This window comes from Macaca nemestrina, chromosome 4, assembly GCF_043159975.1.
Source record: "Macaca nemestrina isolate mMacNem1 chromosome 4, mMacNem.hap1, whole genome shotgun sequence".
Lineage (NCBI taxonomy): Eukaryota > Metazoa > Chordata > Mammalia > Primates > Cercopithecidae > Macaca > Macaca nemestrina.
In genome coordinates, this window is record NC_092128.1 from 61,472,744 (window position 1) to 61,492,253 (window position 19,510).

The 19,510-nt window shown below is 32.5% G+C and overlaps 1 protein-coding gene and 1 long non-coding RNA gene across 11 annotated transcripts in view; one reads left to right on the forward strand and one right to left on the reverse strand.

The window, feature by feature from the left end:
- LOC105475404 (uncharacterized) overlaps window positions 1-4,522 on the forward strand; it is a 111,155-nt gene extending 106,633 nt beyond the window's left edge. For both annotated transcript variants that reach the window (XR_983321.3, XR_011622094.1), the window contains one exon: window positions 4,389-4,522. This is a non-coding gene — a long non-coding RNA (uncharacterized lncRNA). The remainder of the gene's footprint in view (window positions 1-4,388) is intronic.
- The window catches only part of LOC105475402 (calcium voltage-gated channel auxiliary subunit alpha2delta 1), a 506,236-nt gene that overhangs the window by 54,727 nt on the left and 431,999 nt on the right, over window positions 1-19,510 (reverse strand). For 5 of the 9 annotated variants that reach the window (XM_011730609.3, XM_011730608.3, XM_011730607.3 and 2 more), the window contains 7 exons: window positions 13,787-13,865; window positions 12,850-12,899; window positions 11,548-11,637; window positions 7,131-7,208; window positions 5,189-5,263; window positions 4,845-4,919; window positions 1,044-1,100 (listed from right to left, as the gene is read on the reverse strand). In XM_011730609.3, the coding sequence (XP_011728911.2) occupies window positions 1,044-1,100; window positions 4,845-4,919; window positions 5,189-5,263; window positions 7,131-7,208; window positions 11,548-11,637; window positions 12,850-12,899; window positions 13,787-13,865 (504 nt within the window). The remainder of the gene's footprint in view (window positions 1-1,043; window positions 1,101-4,844; window positions 4,920-5,188; window positions 5,264-7,130; window positions 7,209-11,547; window positions 11,638-12,849; window positions 12,900-13,786; window positions 13,866-19,510) is intronic. The other 4 variants (XM_011730614.3, XM_011730612.3, XM_011730613.3 and 1 more) reach the window with 1 other exon arrangement.

A 19,510-nucleotide genomic window follows, 5' to 3' on the forward strand; every position in this document is an offset into this window, starting at 1 on the left:
TTTATTCATTTTTTTTTGAGATGGGTCTCGCTCGGTCACCCAGCCCGGCGGCAGTGGCACAATATTGGCTCACCGCAACCTCCACCTCCTGGGTCCAAGCGATTCCCTGCCTCAACTTCTCGAGTAGCTGGGACTACTGGCATGTGCCACCATGCCTAACTAATTTCTTTTGTATTTTTTTATTTTTATGTTTTAAGTAGAGACAGGGTTTCACTATGTTGGCCAGGCTGGTCTTGAACTGCTGACCTTGTGATCCGTCCTCCTCAGCCTCCCACAGTGCTGAGATTACAGGCGTAAGCCACCGCGGTCGGCCTTAATGTCACCAACTTTTTTAAAGAAATGGTAGGCTTACCTATAAAATCTTAAATAATGTTGAACATCCTTTGAAATTCTGAAATTCTCTTACTAAGCTGTGGGAAGTATCCTTTTATGCTGATTATTAATAGTTTTACTGTGCATATAGAAATATTGCATACATATGATAACGGAAGTTTTGTTGCCAAAAGGAAAAGCTTTTGCAATGAGTTTGCCAGGTAATAAAATTCACTACTTATTTGCACTTTGGTACATTTTTAATTAGCTAAGGGAAATTTCTTTAATGTCTAACCCCAAATTACACTTTTTAGAAGTTTTGGCTTAAAATCTGTGGCTTATGGCAACTGTCACATAGGAATTGTATTTTATTTCCACTTAGAAGTAAATTTACAAGCAAATTGTTAGGATCACATGAATTTGACATTAATTTTATAATTTTAATAACAAATTTATTTTTAGAAGCCATCTCTTTATGATTTCTCTGATTATTAACCTGATTCCATAATTGACTTTGCAATCTTTAGTTAGCCAATACATACCCTCTACCATTATTAATAACATTTTTGCTCTGGTTTATTAAGAAATGATGCTCATCTCCATTTCATGCTCTGGAAGCTTGATGTCAGGAAAGGCAGCTTTAATTATATAAGCTTTAAACAGAAGCTTAATCTCAACTCGGATTTAGCAAATTTGAAAGCACTGTTAAATCTACCTTCATTCACCGTTACCTGGACATTGGGTCTCCTTTTTCTTAAATTAACTGTTGGTATACCTACACCAATAGGCTGAAGCAACAGAAAAATGGTAATTCATCATACTACATATCAACATAGGTAGGGGTTCTATCCTATAATCAATTTTCCTCAGATATTTCCTTGATTGGAAAAAGGTCTAAATGATAGACTTAGAATTCAAAGTATTTGGTAGGTATGGAGTTCATGAGTCAATAAAATAAAAATTTAAAAATATCTTCAACGAATAAAAACTGTTACATGAATAGTCATTTTTAAGGAAAATGACTATTATTTTTCTTTTTCTAGAAAAGTACATATTTGGGAAGTGGGAAAAAAGGTTGTTTGTCTCATATTACTTTTCCATCGATTTGACCAAAAAAAGAAAAAGAAAAGTAACAATTGTTAGAATTTACACGACCCAAATATAAATACTTTTAATGTCCATCCCTCGATTTATATGTTGAAATCCTCATTCCCAGAGATGACGGTATCCAAAGGCTTTTGGGAGGTGATTAGGTCCTGGTTGGTGGGTCCCTCCTGAATGGGATTGGTGCCCTTATAAAAGAGGCCCTAGAGAGAGACGTCTCACCCCTTCTCCTCCGTGTGAGGTTAGAGCGAGAAGATGGCTGTGAATAGGGAGGCAAACCCTCACAGAACACCAATCTGCCCAAGCCTTCATCTTGTACTTCCCAGTTTTCAGAACTGTGAGTTACTAAATTCTGTTTATAAGCCACCCAGTCTATGGTATTTTGTTATAGCAGCCTGAATGAACTAAGAAAATTATATGATATTAAAAAGTTTTAATGTTTAATATTTGTGCCTTTGTTTTCTGAAGTGATACCAAATGTTCTATCTGTGGAACTAATGGAGAATGTAACCATAACAGTGTAGATTTATTTTAAATATTAACTTCTCAAACATAGATTATGCACAATTTCCTATACAATACATATTTCTTAGAATTGAACAAAATGAGGTATCTAACTAAGTAGACCTAACCTGGTTATTTCAATGACACAAAATGGAAGAACGTTAAAATGCTTTTTGTAATAAAGCAGAATATATAATTCAACACATGTCAAAATGTGGTCATGCTGGTAAAAGTACAAGCTTAGAAAATGTTATGAGTCCTTAAAAATTAAATATGTGAAAAGTCCGTAGCTATTTTATTTAATGATATTCTAGGGGCTTTTAAAGAACACTCATTTACAAAAAAACCTTCACTGAAATATTTTTAATTAAGGTTCTCATATCAGGAGGAAAACACAGGCATTGATCAAAAAATACTTGCATAACATTAGACTTTCACCTTGTTAAATAATAATGGCTGCTATAGATAAGCATTATTTTTCTTCACTTGTATTAATGAATTTCTGATAAAATAATTAAGATTAATTTTGTTAGTATACTGTCACCATATGTTCCTTTGTATTTGCGTATTTCTAAAGCAATTGTCTTATACTATGTCATCCTTTTATGAGGTCTTGTATCAATCTGTATAGCGTCCTCCTTTAGCCACAAAACGGAAATCATAATATTTACTGAGTTAATGATGAGAAATCACAAGCATATTTAATTCACAAGCATGAACTTCAGAAATAAAGAATAAACTGATATTCAGAATAATTTCTTTTTCATGGTGTTCTGAAATAGTATTTTTGGAGATGTCTTTCTGTTACATATTAATATTTGCTTTAGTAAAATCCAAATATAAAGATATGAAAAATATCAGTTGGGCTTTAATGAAGTTGCTAAAGAATTTGTTTTCTCTGTAATATTATAAATTTTAGTGAATTATTTCAAATATGAACCAAATATAGGTTAATGTCATTCAAATAGTAATATTTTCTAAATAAATATTGGTTATTAGTGGAATGTAGAAAAGAAAAAAACTTCAAATTATTACTTCTCTTTGACTATGAAAACCACCTAAACTGTTACAGCCATTAGATGGTAGATTTATACATATATATCTCTCCATCATATATGCATTATTGTCCTTATTCTTCTTTTTGTCTATGATATATTTTAGTTCCTTTGGGTGAGGGTTAAGGTTTATAATTATAAAACTAGAGATCCTTCACACCCACCCTTCATCACATTACACTTTTTTTTTTTTGAGACGGAGTTTCGCTCTTGTTGCCCAGGCTGGAGTGCAATGGAGTGGTCTCGGCTCACTGCAACCTCCGCCTCCTAGGTTCAAGAGATTCCCCTGACTCAGCCTCCTTAGTAGCTGGGATTACAGGCAAGCACTGCCACGCCCGGCTAGTTTTGTATTTTTAGTACAGACAGGGTTTCACCATGTTGGCCAGGCTGGTCTCGAACTCCTGCCCTCAGGTGATCCGCCTGCCTCGGCCTCCCAAAGTGCTGAGATTACAAGTGGGAGCCACCGCACCCAGCCCACGTTACACTTTTATTACTTTTGAATTACTTTAGTTAGGGGAATTTAATTGAAAATACACTGGATATACAAAGCCCAAACAATAATACTGCAAAATTATAAAAAAAAAATTAAGATATAAAAAGATAAGTTTTCAAGCTATAGCAAAATCATAGGATGATTAGCCAAACATAAATTACTCTTTTAAGAGGAATTTAACAGGTTATGCTTTTAAAGAGCTGTGGTAGTTTAATAATAATATGAAAAAGTACTTACGCAACATTTATATTAAAATAACACATTTAGCATAACTAGGGTGATCAACAGCTACATGTGCTACAAGTAATTATATGATGAATTTGAATGATATGGAAATAAGTTCCAAAGTCAGATAAATTAGACATCAGTTATAAAATGTAATATTATTTAATGTATTAAAATAGATAATTAATGTATTACATTTAATGTAGTTTTGCATTCAGTATCAATAGTTCTCTTATGGATTTGAACAATATTTAAATGACACAACTTTGTGTGTGTGTATGTTCACACACTTGTGGTATATTCTAATATATGGCTAACATTACATATCCATGACTCGGGAGAAAGAAGTAGTATGCATAAATCTGCATGGTTTAAAGGATCTTCAATATTATCTTCAAAGTTAAGCAATAACTAAACAGATGCTTCTAAGGTTACAGTTACAAGACTTTGATTAATTTTATGTCTAAATAAATTTTGCTATTAATGCCCTGTGAAGCAGTTCATGAAGAGTGAAATGAGTTGTGCAAGATAATTTATGAAAATATCTTGAGAAAATAGGCATAAAAATTAGGATAATATGGTTCATCGATGGCATTTTCTGTCTTTCAGATTAACTTGCTGATTAATAAATATTTCCCATTTCTGAAGCCCATCTCATGAATTTTACTTATTCAATCTCTTACATCTCTTTACAGGCCTGTCCTAAAGTAAAAGGAAAACCATTCTGGGAGACGGAAAGCAGAGTTAATTACTAGAAGAGAAGGGCAATAGAAAATGTGACCTGGACATAGACGAAGATTACTAATACTTATCAGGTTCAAACTTATGTCTGGAGCAATATCCTTTATTATCTTACAGCCTTAAAATCAAAGTCAGAAGTGGGCTGCATGAAATTGAGGCTCAGTGGGTGATAATGACTGTCTTTGAGATAAAAATATTAGTGCAGCTAAATTGGTAACAGAAAATGAAAACTGCTTTCACTCTTTCATATATTATGATGTGTTGTCTTGTCATCTAAGAAGAGAGCCACGTTACAGACTGTACTTTGATATTTAGTGTTATATAGTAAATTTTAAAACAACAATCCTATTAAGAACATTAGTCATTAATTCTACAAAACACTAACCAGTGTAAACAAATTATATACCGACCTTTGGCTGAAGATTTGGATGTAATAAAACATAACCATTAGGATCGATTGCAAAGTAATACCCATTGGGGCACAGCTGGAAAAGAAAAAATATAAGCTTAGATATGCCCGAGTCACAATTAGAAATCTATATTCTTTTAAATACATAATGTATTAATACATTTTATAGCATGTTGAAAGATAACATGGAATCATTTTATTTTAGAGATGCTTTTAACCATGTAGTTCCTTTGCTAAGGTAACTGCCCATAATTTTTGAGAATTACCTAAGTGCTTTGTGGCCAAGCTAAATTAGTACAGAGTTCTAAACTAGAAAGGGTATCAAAAGAGCAAATTTCATCTTACTGTAAAACGTGGTGTCAGTCTTTTAATATCTTCTAAAGACACATCTACCCCCATCACACCAAGAATCAGCTGGTTCTATAATAAGAGAGCAAAAATGGCATTTTATATCAAAAATTTACATATTTTTACACAATTATCATATGCTCATATTTTGCCGGCATTATGGTTATATTCCATATTAGTTTAAATGTATATATAGAGTGAAGTATTCTTGGCGTCAATTTACAAGGATTCTCGGCTTTGTTTCCTACAACTTTATCATCATTATCATTTAACTTAGCAAAGAAAATCTAGATAATTGAGGCTAAAATATATAAAAGATAAATAAAAATGTTTGACACTTCTTGTACCCTTTTCTTCTAATATTTATTTTCACTGCTATCGTACAGTCAGCGCTTATCGCTGTGTGTCTATGTATGTGAGTTTAGACTGACTTTATGGTTTACTATAATTAAGAAGCCACAAGAATGTCCAGCTTAAAGATTAGACAATATAGAATAAGAACACATTGGATTTTTGCTGCAGATGGTTCCTGCGTATGTAACTATCCTGAACGTATGTGACCATATTGGTGATAAAATCCTAAAAACACTATTTCTAGTCGCGGCTAATAACTTCTATATACCAAGCAACAGGCATCACAGTTTTAGGTGCAAGTAGAGGAGATTTGTGGCAAACTGCCATCATGATCTTCCATGGGACATAAAGATGGAAATTGTGTTAAAATTTTGAGTCCAAAATTGTTGTTTCAAATGGAATTATATAAATTATAAAATAATAAATTTGAAATGTGCTTGCAAAAAATTAGAAAATCTAGTAATTACAAAAACATTTAAACTTTGTGGAGGTACAGATAGAGTAAGAAAGTTCTGTCAATAACTATGCTCTTTTCCATGAACCAATCCTAGTCTGAGCAAAAACTTCCCAACTGGAGCAATCTCTTAGTTCACAGTGAGATTTGTGAACACGTATGATAAAGTTAGAGAGTTACTCTTTTATGAGTTACAATATTTAGAACCTGCAGATAGTTAAGAATGGTCATGGGCCCCCAAAGAGAAATAACTGTTTCCTATGACCTCCTTATTAAAATAAGGAGTTCAACTGAGATATATAATAACTGATCAAACAATGCTTAAGTGCAACAGACTTCATGAAACCATAAACTGGAAATAAATATTCACTCAAATCAAGTATATCACCTATATTATAAAATCAGTCTCTAGTATTAAAAAACTCTTAACTTCAAAATCTCAAATTCTTTCTGAATCAAACTAAAAAATTGGAATGCAATCCTATTTAAAATCAAAAGCATTTAACAAATAAGACATAATAAGTATAAGATACGTATTTTTTAGAACTTTTAAATAGGCATTTTACTGCACTGACCAAAAAACCAGTGCTATAAAAATTAAGCATTCTATGACATTATTCTTCTTGTACCCTAAAATAGAAAAAAATAAAGAGAAATATTAATTTAAATCATATCCTTAAGTTACAAGATAATTTTTAAAAAGCTACTGTTTGGGAGTTGGGGAGGAATGATTTAATATACCAATGTACACCTGATACAAACATCACCATGCTTTTGGTCTTTGGATTTTTCTTTCTAAACTCCATTAATATCTCAGATGGATTCTTAAAATGTGCACACAATATTACTGTCCATTTATCATATAATTACTCCCAGAGTCTGACTCTGTGTTCTCATCAGGTCATAGTTAAGTGGAGTTAAGCTGAATCTTGGCTCTAGGGCAACAGAGAGTTTGACCTGCATTTCCTTTTTCCCAGGTGGTTATCGCATAGGCAGCTGTTGCCTTTGACCTCTGGCCTCACAAGACAGTTACACTGCATGTATTTTCTTATGGAAATATCTTATCCATGTTGAGCTTCAACGTCACAGTTTGTCATTTATTATTATTAATTTTATCAATTAACTTTTAACCTTTAAGTTTGTCTTATTTTCAAATTGGCCGGTTATGTTGAAGACCGGAAGAGTTCCAGTAATGACAAGTCCCAGTTCCTAAAAATAGATTCAGAGAGAAAGGGCAAATTAAAATTACAATTTAAGCTTTGTCAGAGTGCATTAGCCTTTGATATCTGAGACTGCATTTTATAGTTACTTTACAAAGAGCCAAAAACATTCGTAACTCATTTTGAGTATCTATTAAAATTTATTTTTAAAGTATCAATGAAAATATCTTGGAGAAAATTAGGACCTACTAGGCAGCTACTGAAGCATGAAACATTTAAAATAATACTCTAAGATAACTTTAAAAATAATCAACTTACACAACTGGTCAACAGCCTGTATGCATTTCAGTAACTCTCTGTCCTCCCCCTTTTTAATAGTGATAGTTCACCTAATATCAGGGCCTCCATAAGCAGAGTGATAATAAAATATTATTTTAAGTGATTTACTTAGCTTCCCTTTTTGTAGCCTCATGCTTAATTTTTTTATGCCCTAAGCCAAAGACTTCATGCTAAATGACAAATGTGCCGTTGAATAGCATGATAAATAAAATAAACATTCTATTGATACTGCATATCTGGGATATTCTAAGTAAGTGTTATGCTCTTCAGAAGAAGCAATACTACTTCTAAGTAGCCCCCAAAACAAGCAGTACTTTTTGACAAGGTAAAATGATGAAGAAAAGACAACTGAAAGCATCAAATATAAAAGTCTAGTCTGAAGAGTTTAACATAATAGAAATAATGCCATCCTATTAATTGGCACATAATTTAATATATTAAATGAATTCATAGAGATTAGTTGAAATAAACTGATTTTCAAGTCAGAGTTTGCTTTCGTTACTGACATCTATATCCATTATAATTTTTAGCCACTATTTCATGTCAAAACTACCTGTTTATCAAAATCACTCTTTAAAATAATTTTTAAATTGTTTGAAATTTTGAATTTGCTAAAATGAGAAAATATTATTAATCTTCTCACAAATAGTGATTCCAAATCCAAAGTTCATGAACTTGGAACAGAGTTCTGGAATCAGAACCAAGTTCATAAAGTTGGATTTGGAATCATTATTCATTAGAACATTAAAAATTTTATTAATATCAGGGAGCAAATGTTGTGGTATCAGGTTGTGGTTCATAATTGGGCACATAGGAGGCCCAAATTCAATGGGAATGATGAATGAATTATGGAGGACAGACAATAATAGAGAAGCTTCCAGCAGACCAAAATACCAAATTATTTGCAACAAATACAACTAAGGAAACAACCAAACATATTTGGGTGCATGATGATTGACATGGTTTGGTTGTGTTCCCACCCAAATCTCATCTTCAATTGTTGTTCCCATAATCCCCACGTGTTGTGGGAGGGATCCAGAAGTAATTGAATAATGGGATGGTTTCCCCCATTCTATTTTCATGATAGTAATTTCTCACGAGATCTGATGTTTTTATAAGTGGCTTCCTCCTTTGCTCAGCACTTATTCTCTCTCGTGCCGCCCCATGAAGAGGTGCCTTCCTCCATGATTTTAAGTTTCCGGAGTCCTCTCCAGCCACATGAAACTGTGAATCAATTAAACCTCTCTTCTTTGTCAATTACTCAGTCTCGGGTATTTTTTCACAGCAGCGTGAGAACAGACTAATACAATTATATATAATATATGTATTATATATAATACATATATATGAATAGATTAATTCATAAAACTGTATCCAAAAGGTAATTCAGTAAAGATTTGGTGAAGTGTCTCTTAGAGGTATAATCTATATGCAGAGTTTTAAAAATGCTACCGTGGTTTAAGACGAGGTAGATATGGATGTAATCATTTCCTTTGCATTTTTACTGCATACCATTATTTGCTTCTAAAAATGGTAAAATGTAGCCTAAAGTGAGTTACTAGATTACTAACATATTGGATTTACAATAATTATGAATGAACTCATTGGGACCCAACTTGAATTTTTTCTCCCCATTTATTAAGCAGACCAAAAACTTCTACTCTACTCCTGAGCATTGCATGTGTCTCTAGAAAATAAGAGAGAAATAAAACAAGATTTCTCTACCCTGGAATTTTAAAAATATTTTCTAGAGCCCCAACTCTTGTCATATCTCTTTTTATAAAGAGCTTCACTTTGTCTCCTAATTAAAATGAACCCTCCATAATACTGTCCTAATCTCCCCTTATCACCAAAAATGACCAGGGTATCATTTTTTTTGATATACTCAGTGCTCCCCCAACTTTTATGCTATACTCCATTTCTATGGTTTCACTTTTCACCACCAACAGCAAAAATCTTACAGTAATATGACCAGCTAAAATGTCTCCATTTTCTTAACCACAATCCACTTTGCCCCAATATTGGCTTCTTTATTTTGAAGTCAGAATTCTTTTTCTCATTATATCCATTATATTTGGTTTTAAAATATATTTACCTTTTCCTTTTTAATACAACTGTTTATTTTTGACCAACATATATTTTTAATCTGCTGTGTGGAGAGATTATAAACAAATAACTAGGAATATATGGGGATCACTTTATCATTTTCAAACCAGTAAAAAGAATGCTGTATGTGTCCAATGAATAGCAAACTCATGTGCTTTTTTTTTTTTTTTTACATTTAGTTTCAGCTTATAGCACAGCACATTTAGAACCAACATTTCCTCCTAATGTCATTTGTGCTATCAGTAAGAACCTTACCAGCAATGCAGACATGCTGGCTAATGAACTTCCAGTCAAAGGAAACACAACAGGGCATCATTATTGACTCCTCCTATCACACACTGTCCTGTGATGGATTTGAAAAGTACAACATTTTGACCACAGCTTTGGATCACTGTGTGACCTTAAGTAAATATGTGATGTCTAAAAGGAACACTGGACAGTAATTTTAAGCTAGGGCTTGAGGTAAGCAAGCTTCATTTTATCTTTCTTAGCGTGCAAGGCTGATGTTAATAGTGCCTATTTTTCTTCTAACTTCCTGTATATGTTTATTTTCTAAAAACCAAATGATAAGTAATTCTAAATGGACTGCATTTTGCCCTGTGGGTTCATCATTACATTTGGAAAAGTAGTAACAACTGATCTCCAAGTAGGGAAAAGGGTTACTGAATCAGCATTTATTTTTCAGTTCTTATTATTTTGATACTCTCCAAATATATTATTTTAGTAAATCATTAATCAGTTCTTCTCATTAAGACTAAACATAAGAATAAAGCTTAAGTGCGATGATTATTATTTATAATTTTCATGTCAGGAAGTAAAAATTACATTTAAACAATTTTCAACTTTGGCCCTATTGACATTTTTGGAGGGATAATTCTTTGTTGTGTGTGGTGGGCAGTTTTCCTCTGCATTAAAGGATGTTTAACAGCATGCCTGGCCTCTATCCACTCAGGGGTGTCCAATCTTTTGGCTTCTCTAGGCCACACTGAGAGAAGATGAATTGTCTTGGGCCACACCTAAAATACACTAATACTAACAATAGTTGATGAGATTTTAAAAAGAGCAAAAAAAAAAATTCATAATGTTTTCAGAAAGTGTAAAAGTTTGTGTTGGGCTGCATTCCAAGCCGTCCTGGGCCACAGGTTGGACAAGCTTGCTCTAGATGCCAGTAGCAACCCCTCCCCTCAAGCCATGACAATCAAAAATGTCTACAGAGTTTTTTCCAAATGAACTGTAAGGGGCAAAAAGACCCCCCTGTTGAGAACCACTGCTTTTAAATATAATGACATATCTTTACTGAAATGTCAGTTGTTCAATGGACAATTTAACATGTGTTGGTTTCACACCAGATGTGATCATCTCAATGACGTATTTCCATAAAAAGTCTGAAGTTGAATCTGGCACAAAAGATTATACTAATATATTAAGATGTTTGTGATGATTTTAGTATAGGGTAAAGTTTTTGCCTATCTAACAGCATGTATTCCTGAGTTTTAGCAGATTCAGCTATAGTTGTGGAGGCTAGACATGCTTCTATGCTTCTACTAGCTCCTATACTTTAAAAATACTTTCTTCTAAATTATTGTTCAAAATCTGCAAAAATAGATTCTAGTTCATGAAGACTTTCATCTTTTTTTTTACATTAACAATTTAAAAACTTACTGAAATGCCCATGTGTTCAACATTCCAGGTTGGAAATTCTACATTCTCAATGAAGGGATCAAGTAGACAATAAGCTAACACTTCGTATTTGTAGTTCTCTACTACATACAAATCTATGTTTTTATGTAAATTATGTAAATTCTAGGAAACAGGTCTGTGATATAAGAAATTTGGGGGAGGGTTTAATGAAAAGGAAAACAGAGACATCATCTAGAAAGAAGTAGAAATCATCTGTGTGCTTTTGTTATGAAAGTCTTTGACTGAACAGCTCAACCTCTTACCAATGCATCCAGGTACACATTTGTCCATTGGACTTGCTTAGCTTTGTCTCCTGCTAAAACCATTGGTCTTCCCAAAACATCCAAATATTCCTGTTTGTGAAAAAAAGAAAAAATTGTGGTTAAAACTAGGAATGCTATGTTGTAATAAAAATTACAGAGAAAAAAAATCCTAGAGTTAAAAATGAATATAGAACCAAAATTATTGAGACTGAATATATAATCAGTTAATTTCTATTTTGGATACTCCCTAAGTGGTATGGCTACATATTTTGAATCAACAATATTTGACTTATATTATTTATACAATATATCTACCCAAGTTTTTTTCCAGTAACAATCAGAACATTGTTTTCTGTGTTACAGCCAATAAGTGAAATACGTTCCTTGTGAATTGTTTCATGTTAATCTAAACTATTTAAGGCTCTGTGATTTACTGCGTGGAATTGCAGAAATTTAAAATCATAAAGCAGCCACATACTTTCTTTCATATCACAGATTGTTTGGCTGAAATTCAAAACTACATTTAAACACATAAAAAAATAAAGGAAATACTGTGCCAAATCTAGACATCAGACTCAAATGCAGCTGCTGTTTCATTTCAACATTCAATGTATTCAGTATTCACTTCCACAAATGCCATGTTATTTATGCTAAATTTTGACTTTGTTTATTTTGTAGATTTTCAACTGTGTTTAAAAAGGAGTAGCAATTTTCATAGTAATTTATGATTATTTAAAAATAATAAATACTTAAATTAACTTAATTACTACATTCTACAAAAAGTTATTTAACAGGCGTGATTTCAACTGAATGATGTTAGAAAAATCATCTCCTTGTTGTAACTTTACTTTAGATAGATAAATAGATCCACAGGGGTTATTTGGGAGGTATTTAAGTTCCAACTAGGTCCCTGTACAATTTGTCCAGCATAATTAGTGTTTAATTTTATACATGGTACCTACAATTTGAAGAAACTTTAAAAAATCATTTGCAGAATCAAGTTCAAATTACATGAAATATATTTTTAGAAAATTTGATTTTCTGTATTTTCTATGATATTTTTAACATCTGAGAGTAACAATATACTCATTTTATTTACCTGAGTTTTAGATGTTTGAAAACACTTGCAATGTTAATGAAATAAAACCAATATATCACCAAGATACTCAGTATTTTAATATAAGTGTAATATTACAGATCTTTTCATTCTTACTAATTTTCTCCATATTGAGCATATTTAAACCAGAAAAGAAGTATCTTATACTTGAAAAAAAAATTTAAACAAGCTTTAAATAATCATACCTGAGTATTGATTCTTATTGCACCAATGGAAGGAATTTCATAATAATAACCTGAAATATACATATATATATTTATATATAAATGTTACTTTATAATAAAGGGCCACAAAATTATTTTATTTTATAAATATTCATAAAGAGTATTTTGAAAATAATATATTTCACTTCAAAATTGAACTAATACTAAAATATCAAAATTAAGAAAATGGTTAATGAATCTTCACAACAAACACACAGGATTTGTGAAAAATTTCACTACATTTCTTGGTTACTATAAAATAGGTATTATTCTTCTACGAAGGAATAAGAAACATGGAATCATTAAAAATATTTTTTCATTGGATAAATTATTAAAGATACATGATGGATAATTATTATATTTATATAAAATCTTTCCCTAAATATAACTTTCAGAAAAAAATTAGGTTCTTTTTGTTGCCATGGCATCACAGTTCATTTTTCAAATTAATATATTTTTTCTCAGTAACATCATTCTTTCCGAGTGAAAATATGAGCTCACTGCACAATATTTGAATTATCCTGGAATGTATAAGATTTTTCAAAAACAGTAATTAAACCACCCAGAGAAAAAATATATATGTCATACTCTCATATTTAAGCTTTATGAAATTCAGATATTGTTTCATTCCTAATTTTTCATGTAAGATTATATCTGATATATATCATTCAGTATAATTCAGTGTAATACATTATTTTATAAATGTGGAAATATAATCAATGTCTGAATTTTCATATAATGTAATGCTAATGTCAAAATTTGTATGTGTTTTCTCTATAGAAACATGTTCATAATCTTACTCTTGCCTGATTCTTATAGAAGTTAGCTACAGCTTTAGCTTATTTTAAATAAGCACACCTAACAACAGCTACCAAAATATTTTTTCTTCTAGTTTACTAGAAGAAAACAGATTTGTTACCTTTGTTTTCACAGGCCATCCACTGAATAGGTCCTCTGTCATAATTGTGTTGACCAACTGAAAACGTGAATACACGTACCTGGATAAATTGAAAAATAGGTATTCATTAGGCTTAATAAAATTTAATTGAATGGCAAAATAAAACAGCTAAAATTTCTATTAAAAAGAGTGTTTTCTGGTTGAATGATATGACAAGAAAAACTGAGGTCAGTAAAGACTTCAGAAAGGGACCAGAGGAAAATCACATAACCTACTGTAAACATAGACTCCAGCTGCTACATTTAAATTTGTACCTAAGTGTCCTCTTGCATATTCCATTCCTCAGGCAGGAGCATGACTAATGTTTCATTCATAGAAAGTACATCTTTCATGGCCAGGCACAGTGACTCACGCTTGTAATCCTAGCACTTTGGGAGGCCGAGGCAGGTGGATCACCTGAAGTCAGGAGTTCGAGACCATCCTGGCTAACATGGTGAAACCCCGTTTGTACTAAAAATACAAAAAATTAGCCGGACCTTGTAATACATGCCTGTAATCCCAACTACTTGGGAGGCTGAGGCAGGAGAATCTCCTGAGCCTGGGAGGTGGAGGTTACAGTGAGCCGAGACTGTGCCATTGCACTCCAGCTTGGGCAACGAGAGTGAAACTCGGTTTCAAAAAAAGAAAGAAAGAAAGAAAGAAGGAAAAAAGGAAAGAAGGAAAGAAAGAAGGAAAGAAAGAAGAAAAGAAGGAAGGAAGGGAGGAAGGAAGGGAGGAAGGGAGGGAGGAAGGAAGGGAAGAAAGAAAAGAAAAGAAAAGAAAAGAAAAGAAAAGAAAAGAAAAGAAAAGAAAACACATCTTTGAGGTCCAACCTCACTTCACCTGTCTTACATGGTTATACATATTATCTACATAGCGAGCCACTGCAAAAAAGTTTATTTCCCTATTTCATAGGTATGTAGTAATGAAAAACTATTCAGAAAGGTCATTGTACTTCAAAGTTGCTTAAGGCAATTAAACTCTGTGATGGTTTTCACCATGGAAATAATTAGGATGCACACATATGATTATATTGTTAGTATATTACTTATTTTCTATAAAAGTTGGCTGACACATGTAAGTAAGCTCCTAGGATTTTTAAATATAACCAAAATATTGACTGTTCCTAACATGCTATAAAGTATGAAAATATTTTTAAATCAATGGAGAGTTTTTATAATTTAAGTATTTATTGAAAGCCACTAAATTTAAATAATAGTGTGAAAGTATAAAAGGTAAATTCCATGGGGTCAACCTATACTTAATAAAATGATTTTTTCATATATTGATTTTTACTAATTTAGTAATCTAAGTAAACCAACACTCTCAACCCAACATTTTAGCTATTTCTAAATATAGACGTGCAGAAAATCACTTTTCCATGAGTTCAAATTCCAGTTTGAACTATGTTAAGAGCTTTTCCCTAATTCATGTTGATTGACTATTTGAATGGACATTTTCTAATTGTTTTATGTCTTTTAACTGTTGCACATGATTTCAGAGCACAAATCTCAAAAGAGATTTCACATCTGTTCTCTGTTCTTTCACTGGTCTTGGCCACACAGATCACATTATTACAATCCCTGTCCCCAAAACGTACATCAGGGATGTTGCTATTTCATTTGTAAGGTTTTAGGCGAGCCACTCTTACATCATCCAGGTTTGCCTTAGCTGGTTATGTAAGAAGCCACATGATGAACATAATCCGAGTTTTAAATACTTCAAATTGTAAGTATAAATGACTGTTTCTAAGTGAATGATAGAAGTTGGTTTTTTTCTCTCTCTCAATCTATCTTTCTCTCCAGGAATTCCTAATCAAAATGCAATGGTTTCATTTTCTTTAATTCATCAGTTAGGTCATTTTTGGGTCTGTCTATAAATTTCAACGTAGGGTTACTGCTTACATAGTTGAGCTTACTTCTAAATGGAAATATTTTTATAAGCAGGTTGACCACCCTAACTGATAATTCAATTTAAATGCCATACCCTAAACAATCATCAAATTAAGTCAGAGAAAAAGTCCAGATGCTCCAGAAAGCACTGGGGGTTCTCCCTCACAACTAACATTTGAACCCATACCTCTAATTTTCAACTGAAGCATGGCTTTGTCTAGAAGTTCCTGTTACCACAACAATCATCTAGTAAAACATTTTTCATAAAATACTTTCAGTAAAAAAATAAACAAGACTATATGAATCTTATATCTATGTCTCAGAAAGGCAAGCATTTCTAATAACATCGAGGCTACACTCAGATCCACACATATGATTATTTGACTGATGTTATCATTCAAATAGTCCAAATAAACACTAGGCCAAAAAAAAAAAAAAAAAAAAGCTTGTTGCTTTATTTATTTTGCTATAAAAGTTTCACTTCACTTCTATGTGTTTGCTTACATGGACCCCTCAGAAGTTTTCAAAATTAAGGTATTTGGGATCAGGGCTGGGGGTAGTGCACATTCTGTCAGTTTTAATTATAATTTTTGAAACATGCCAAACTCTTTTTGTTCTTTTTCTCACATAGGTTCTTGGCTACTTAAATGTAAGATGCATTAACTAACTGAATCATTCCCATATCATCAATGTATAATTTGTACCCCTTTTCTCAATTTTCATTTGCCTTGTAGAGATTTTTAAAGACATTATTTTCCTGAAATTTTATTCCAAGTGTTTAGTAAAATCCTAATTGCAAATGCAGCCTTCTTTATAATTTATACAACTGCCTTACCATTACAATATTTACACAATCTAATATACCCAAGATCATTTTATATTGGGTTTATGTATATATATGTACATACATACACACACAAACACATACGCACACTGGTATTTAATGATTTTATGGATTATATAGATTATCTTAGAGCTTTCTATAATGATCTTATAAATATATATTCAGCTGAGAAAAAAGTTTAATATAAGTCTTTCAAAACAGGATCTACTGTAGTACCTTACACACATTCTTCATATGACAGTAAAAAATTAAAATAAAAAAATTTCATTCCTTAGTGCCATACTTGTCTTTTCTTTGTACATTTAAGCTAATTCCATAAGAATTTTAACTTCATTGATTTCATAAACGTTCACATTACATATTGTATAGTGCGTATACATAATGTATTGGTTAAGTTTAAAATAATTTTTGTGTACACAAATTTCTACTCGGAATTGTAAATGGTTTCATTTCTCCTATTCCATACTATACTACTGCCACCATGTGGAATAGTCAATGAACTAAATTCCAGATGCTAAAGTCCATAGAGGTGATTGATAACCCACTTCTTCTATTTTTTTTTTTTTTTTTTTACTTCTTTAAACTTACAGTTCTTGTTTAGCCATAATTTTGGAGTTATAGAAAAATAAAGTGATTTCTTCAAATACATACAATTAAAAATTTAAGGTAAATTACATTCTCAAAGATGTGTATTTGTACAGTTCTTTTAAGTACATTTGCATGATCTTACATAAAAACAAAATGACATAAAAATAACTCAAAATGCTTAACTGGTAGTCACACAAGCTAAATATTTCATCTTAATTCTCACTTAAGCAAATCACTTACATGAGAGCATATCTACATCCAGGCTAAGGCGACTTTTGTGGAGAAAAAATTCCTTTACTCGTGCCTAGTAGTATATTTATAATCACAACACTAGGTTCATATAACAAATGCACATGACATTTTTCTGTTCTGAGTAAAATGTTCCTACAAAATTAACTAAATGTTTCTCAACATGTATGATTTTAGATAGGTTCATCTTTCAAAATGTTCACTTCTATGAAATTTTCATCATAGAGCCACATGAGACATATACAATAACAGATGGCTTTGACAAATATTTTTCGTAATGCTGGAGTACAGGTCTTCAACAGAAATACAGTGGGAAGCTAGTATTGAATAGACGTTGGATTGGGTTTTAAAAGTACCAAGATTATTATTTAGCATCTATTGTAGTACATTACTCATCAATGGAAACAAACATTTGTTAAATGAAGAACAAGTGAATAGACACTTGAGTGGTTTCTACTTCTTACCAGAGGGATCTAAGATAGACTTTGGTGTTATCCAACATATCAATAAGTTCATTACAGTATCTGGTAAGAGCAGGACCAAAACTGGGCTATTAGTTGTCTTGCATTTTGCAATTTGGGCTGTTTCACTATACTTACATCATCATACATTCTTAATCTTTTTATTTAATATGAAATAAGCAGATATCCTTACTGGAGGTAAACAACTTTTTTAGGCAAAATAAAGTGTACTTAGTACACTTATTTATGTACTATGTTATTCCTAGAAAATAAAATAAATTCTTATAATTCTGGATTCATGCATAGTTATAGAATTGTAAAAGCAGTAATTTGGGGAGCAGACAATAAAATTAAACTTAAGGCCAGGTGTGGTGGCTCATGCTTGTAATCCCAGCACTTTGAGAGGCTGAGGTGGGTGGATCACTTGAGCTCAGGAGTTCGAGACCAGCCTGGGCAACACAGTGAGACCCCATCTCTACTAAAAATACAAAAATTAGCTGAGCGTGGTGGATTACACCTGTAATCCTAGCTACCCTAGGGTGCTGAGGCAGGAGAATCACTTTAACCCAGGAGGTGGAGGTTGCAGTGAGCCTAGATCACACCACCGCACTCCAGTCTGGGCAACACAGTGAGTGAGATTCTGTCTTGGTTGCAGGTGGGGGTGGGGGGTGGGTGGAAATAAACTTAAAAATTAAATTCCTGGCCAGGTACAGTAGCTCATGTCTGTAATCCCAGCACTTTGGGAAGCTGCGGCAGGCAGATCACGAGGTCAAGAGATCAAGACCATCCTGGCCAACATGGTGAAACCCTGTCTGTACTAAAAATACAAAAATTAGTTGGGCATGGTGGCGCACACCTGTAGTCCCAGCTACTTGGGAAGTTGAGGCAGGAGAGCTGCTGGAACCCAGGAGGCGGAGAATGTAGTGAGCTGAGATCACACCACTGCACTTCAGCCTGGCCACGGAGCGAGACTCCGTCTCAAGAAAAAAAAAAAAAAAATTCTTATGGCCCTATGGCTTTTTAACATAGTTATAAACTTACATAATTTTACTTTCAGTTGTTTCAAAAACTAATTTTCCTCTGAAAGGAACAATAATTCAATAATTCAAATTTGGTATTACAGCTCTGGCCTACTTGATTTGAGAAGACTTTTAAGTAACAGCAGTTTTGGCTATTTACAATGTATTACTGATTTGTTCCTTATATACCACTGATTTTAACTTTATCCTACAGTTCTGACTTCTGCTAATCTGTTTTTGTTTTGTTTTGTTTTGTTTGAAAACTAAAATACTTGTCTTCAATTAAGAGTTCTCCAAAGCCACAGGGTCAACCTATTTTAAAAAGCCATAGGAATTTGTTTCCCAGCAGAACCCAGTTACTGGAAACTGTCACCTCAACAATTATCAGTTACCCAGAGTTCAACTTTAATTTACAATAGGCAAATCTCCAAAGAATAATGGAAATTAGTCTATGAAGAAAGCCAATAAAACTAAAATAAAAACTTCAGCCTTCGAATCATGTTAGAAAAATGAAGTCAGAAATAGGTTTTATTAATCTACTCTGTGTACTAAAATTTTTGGCATTAAGCCTATGAAAATACTAGATTGGATGGAATATTTTAGGATACAATTCTACTGTGGTTTCCATAATTCACAAAGACATCAGAATCCAC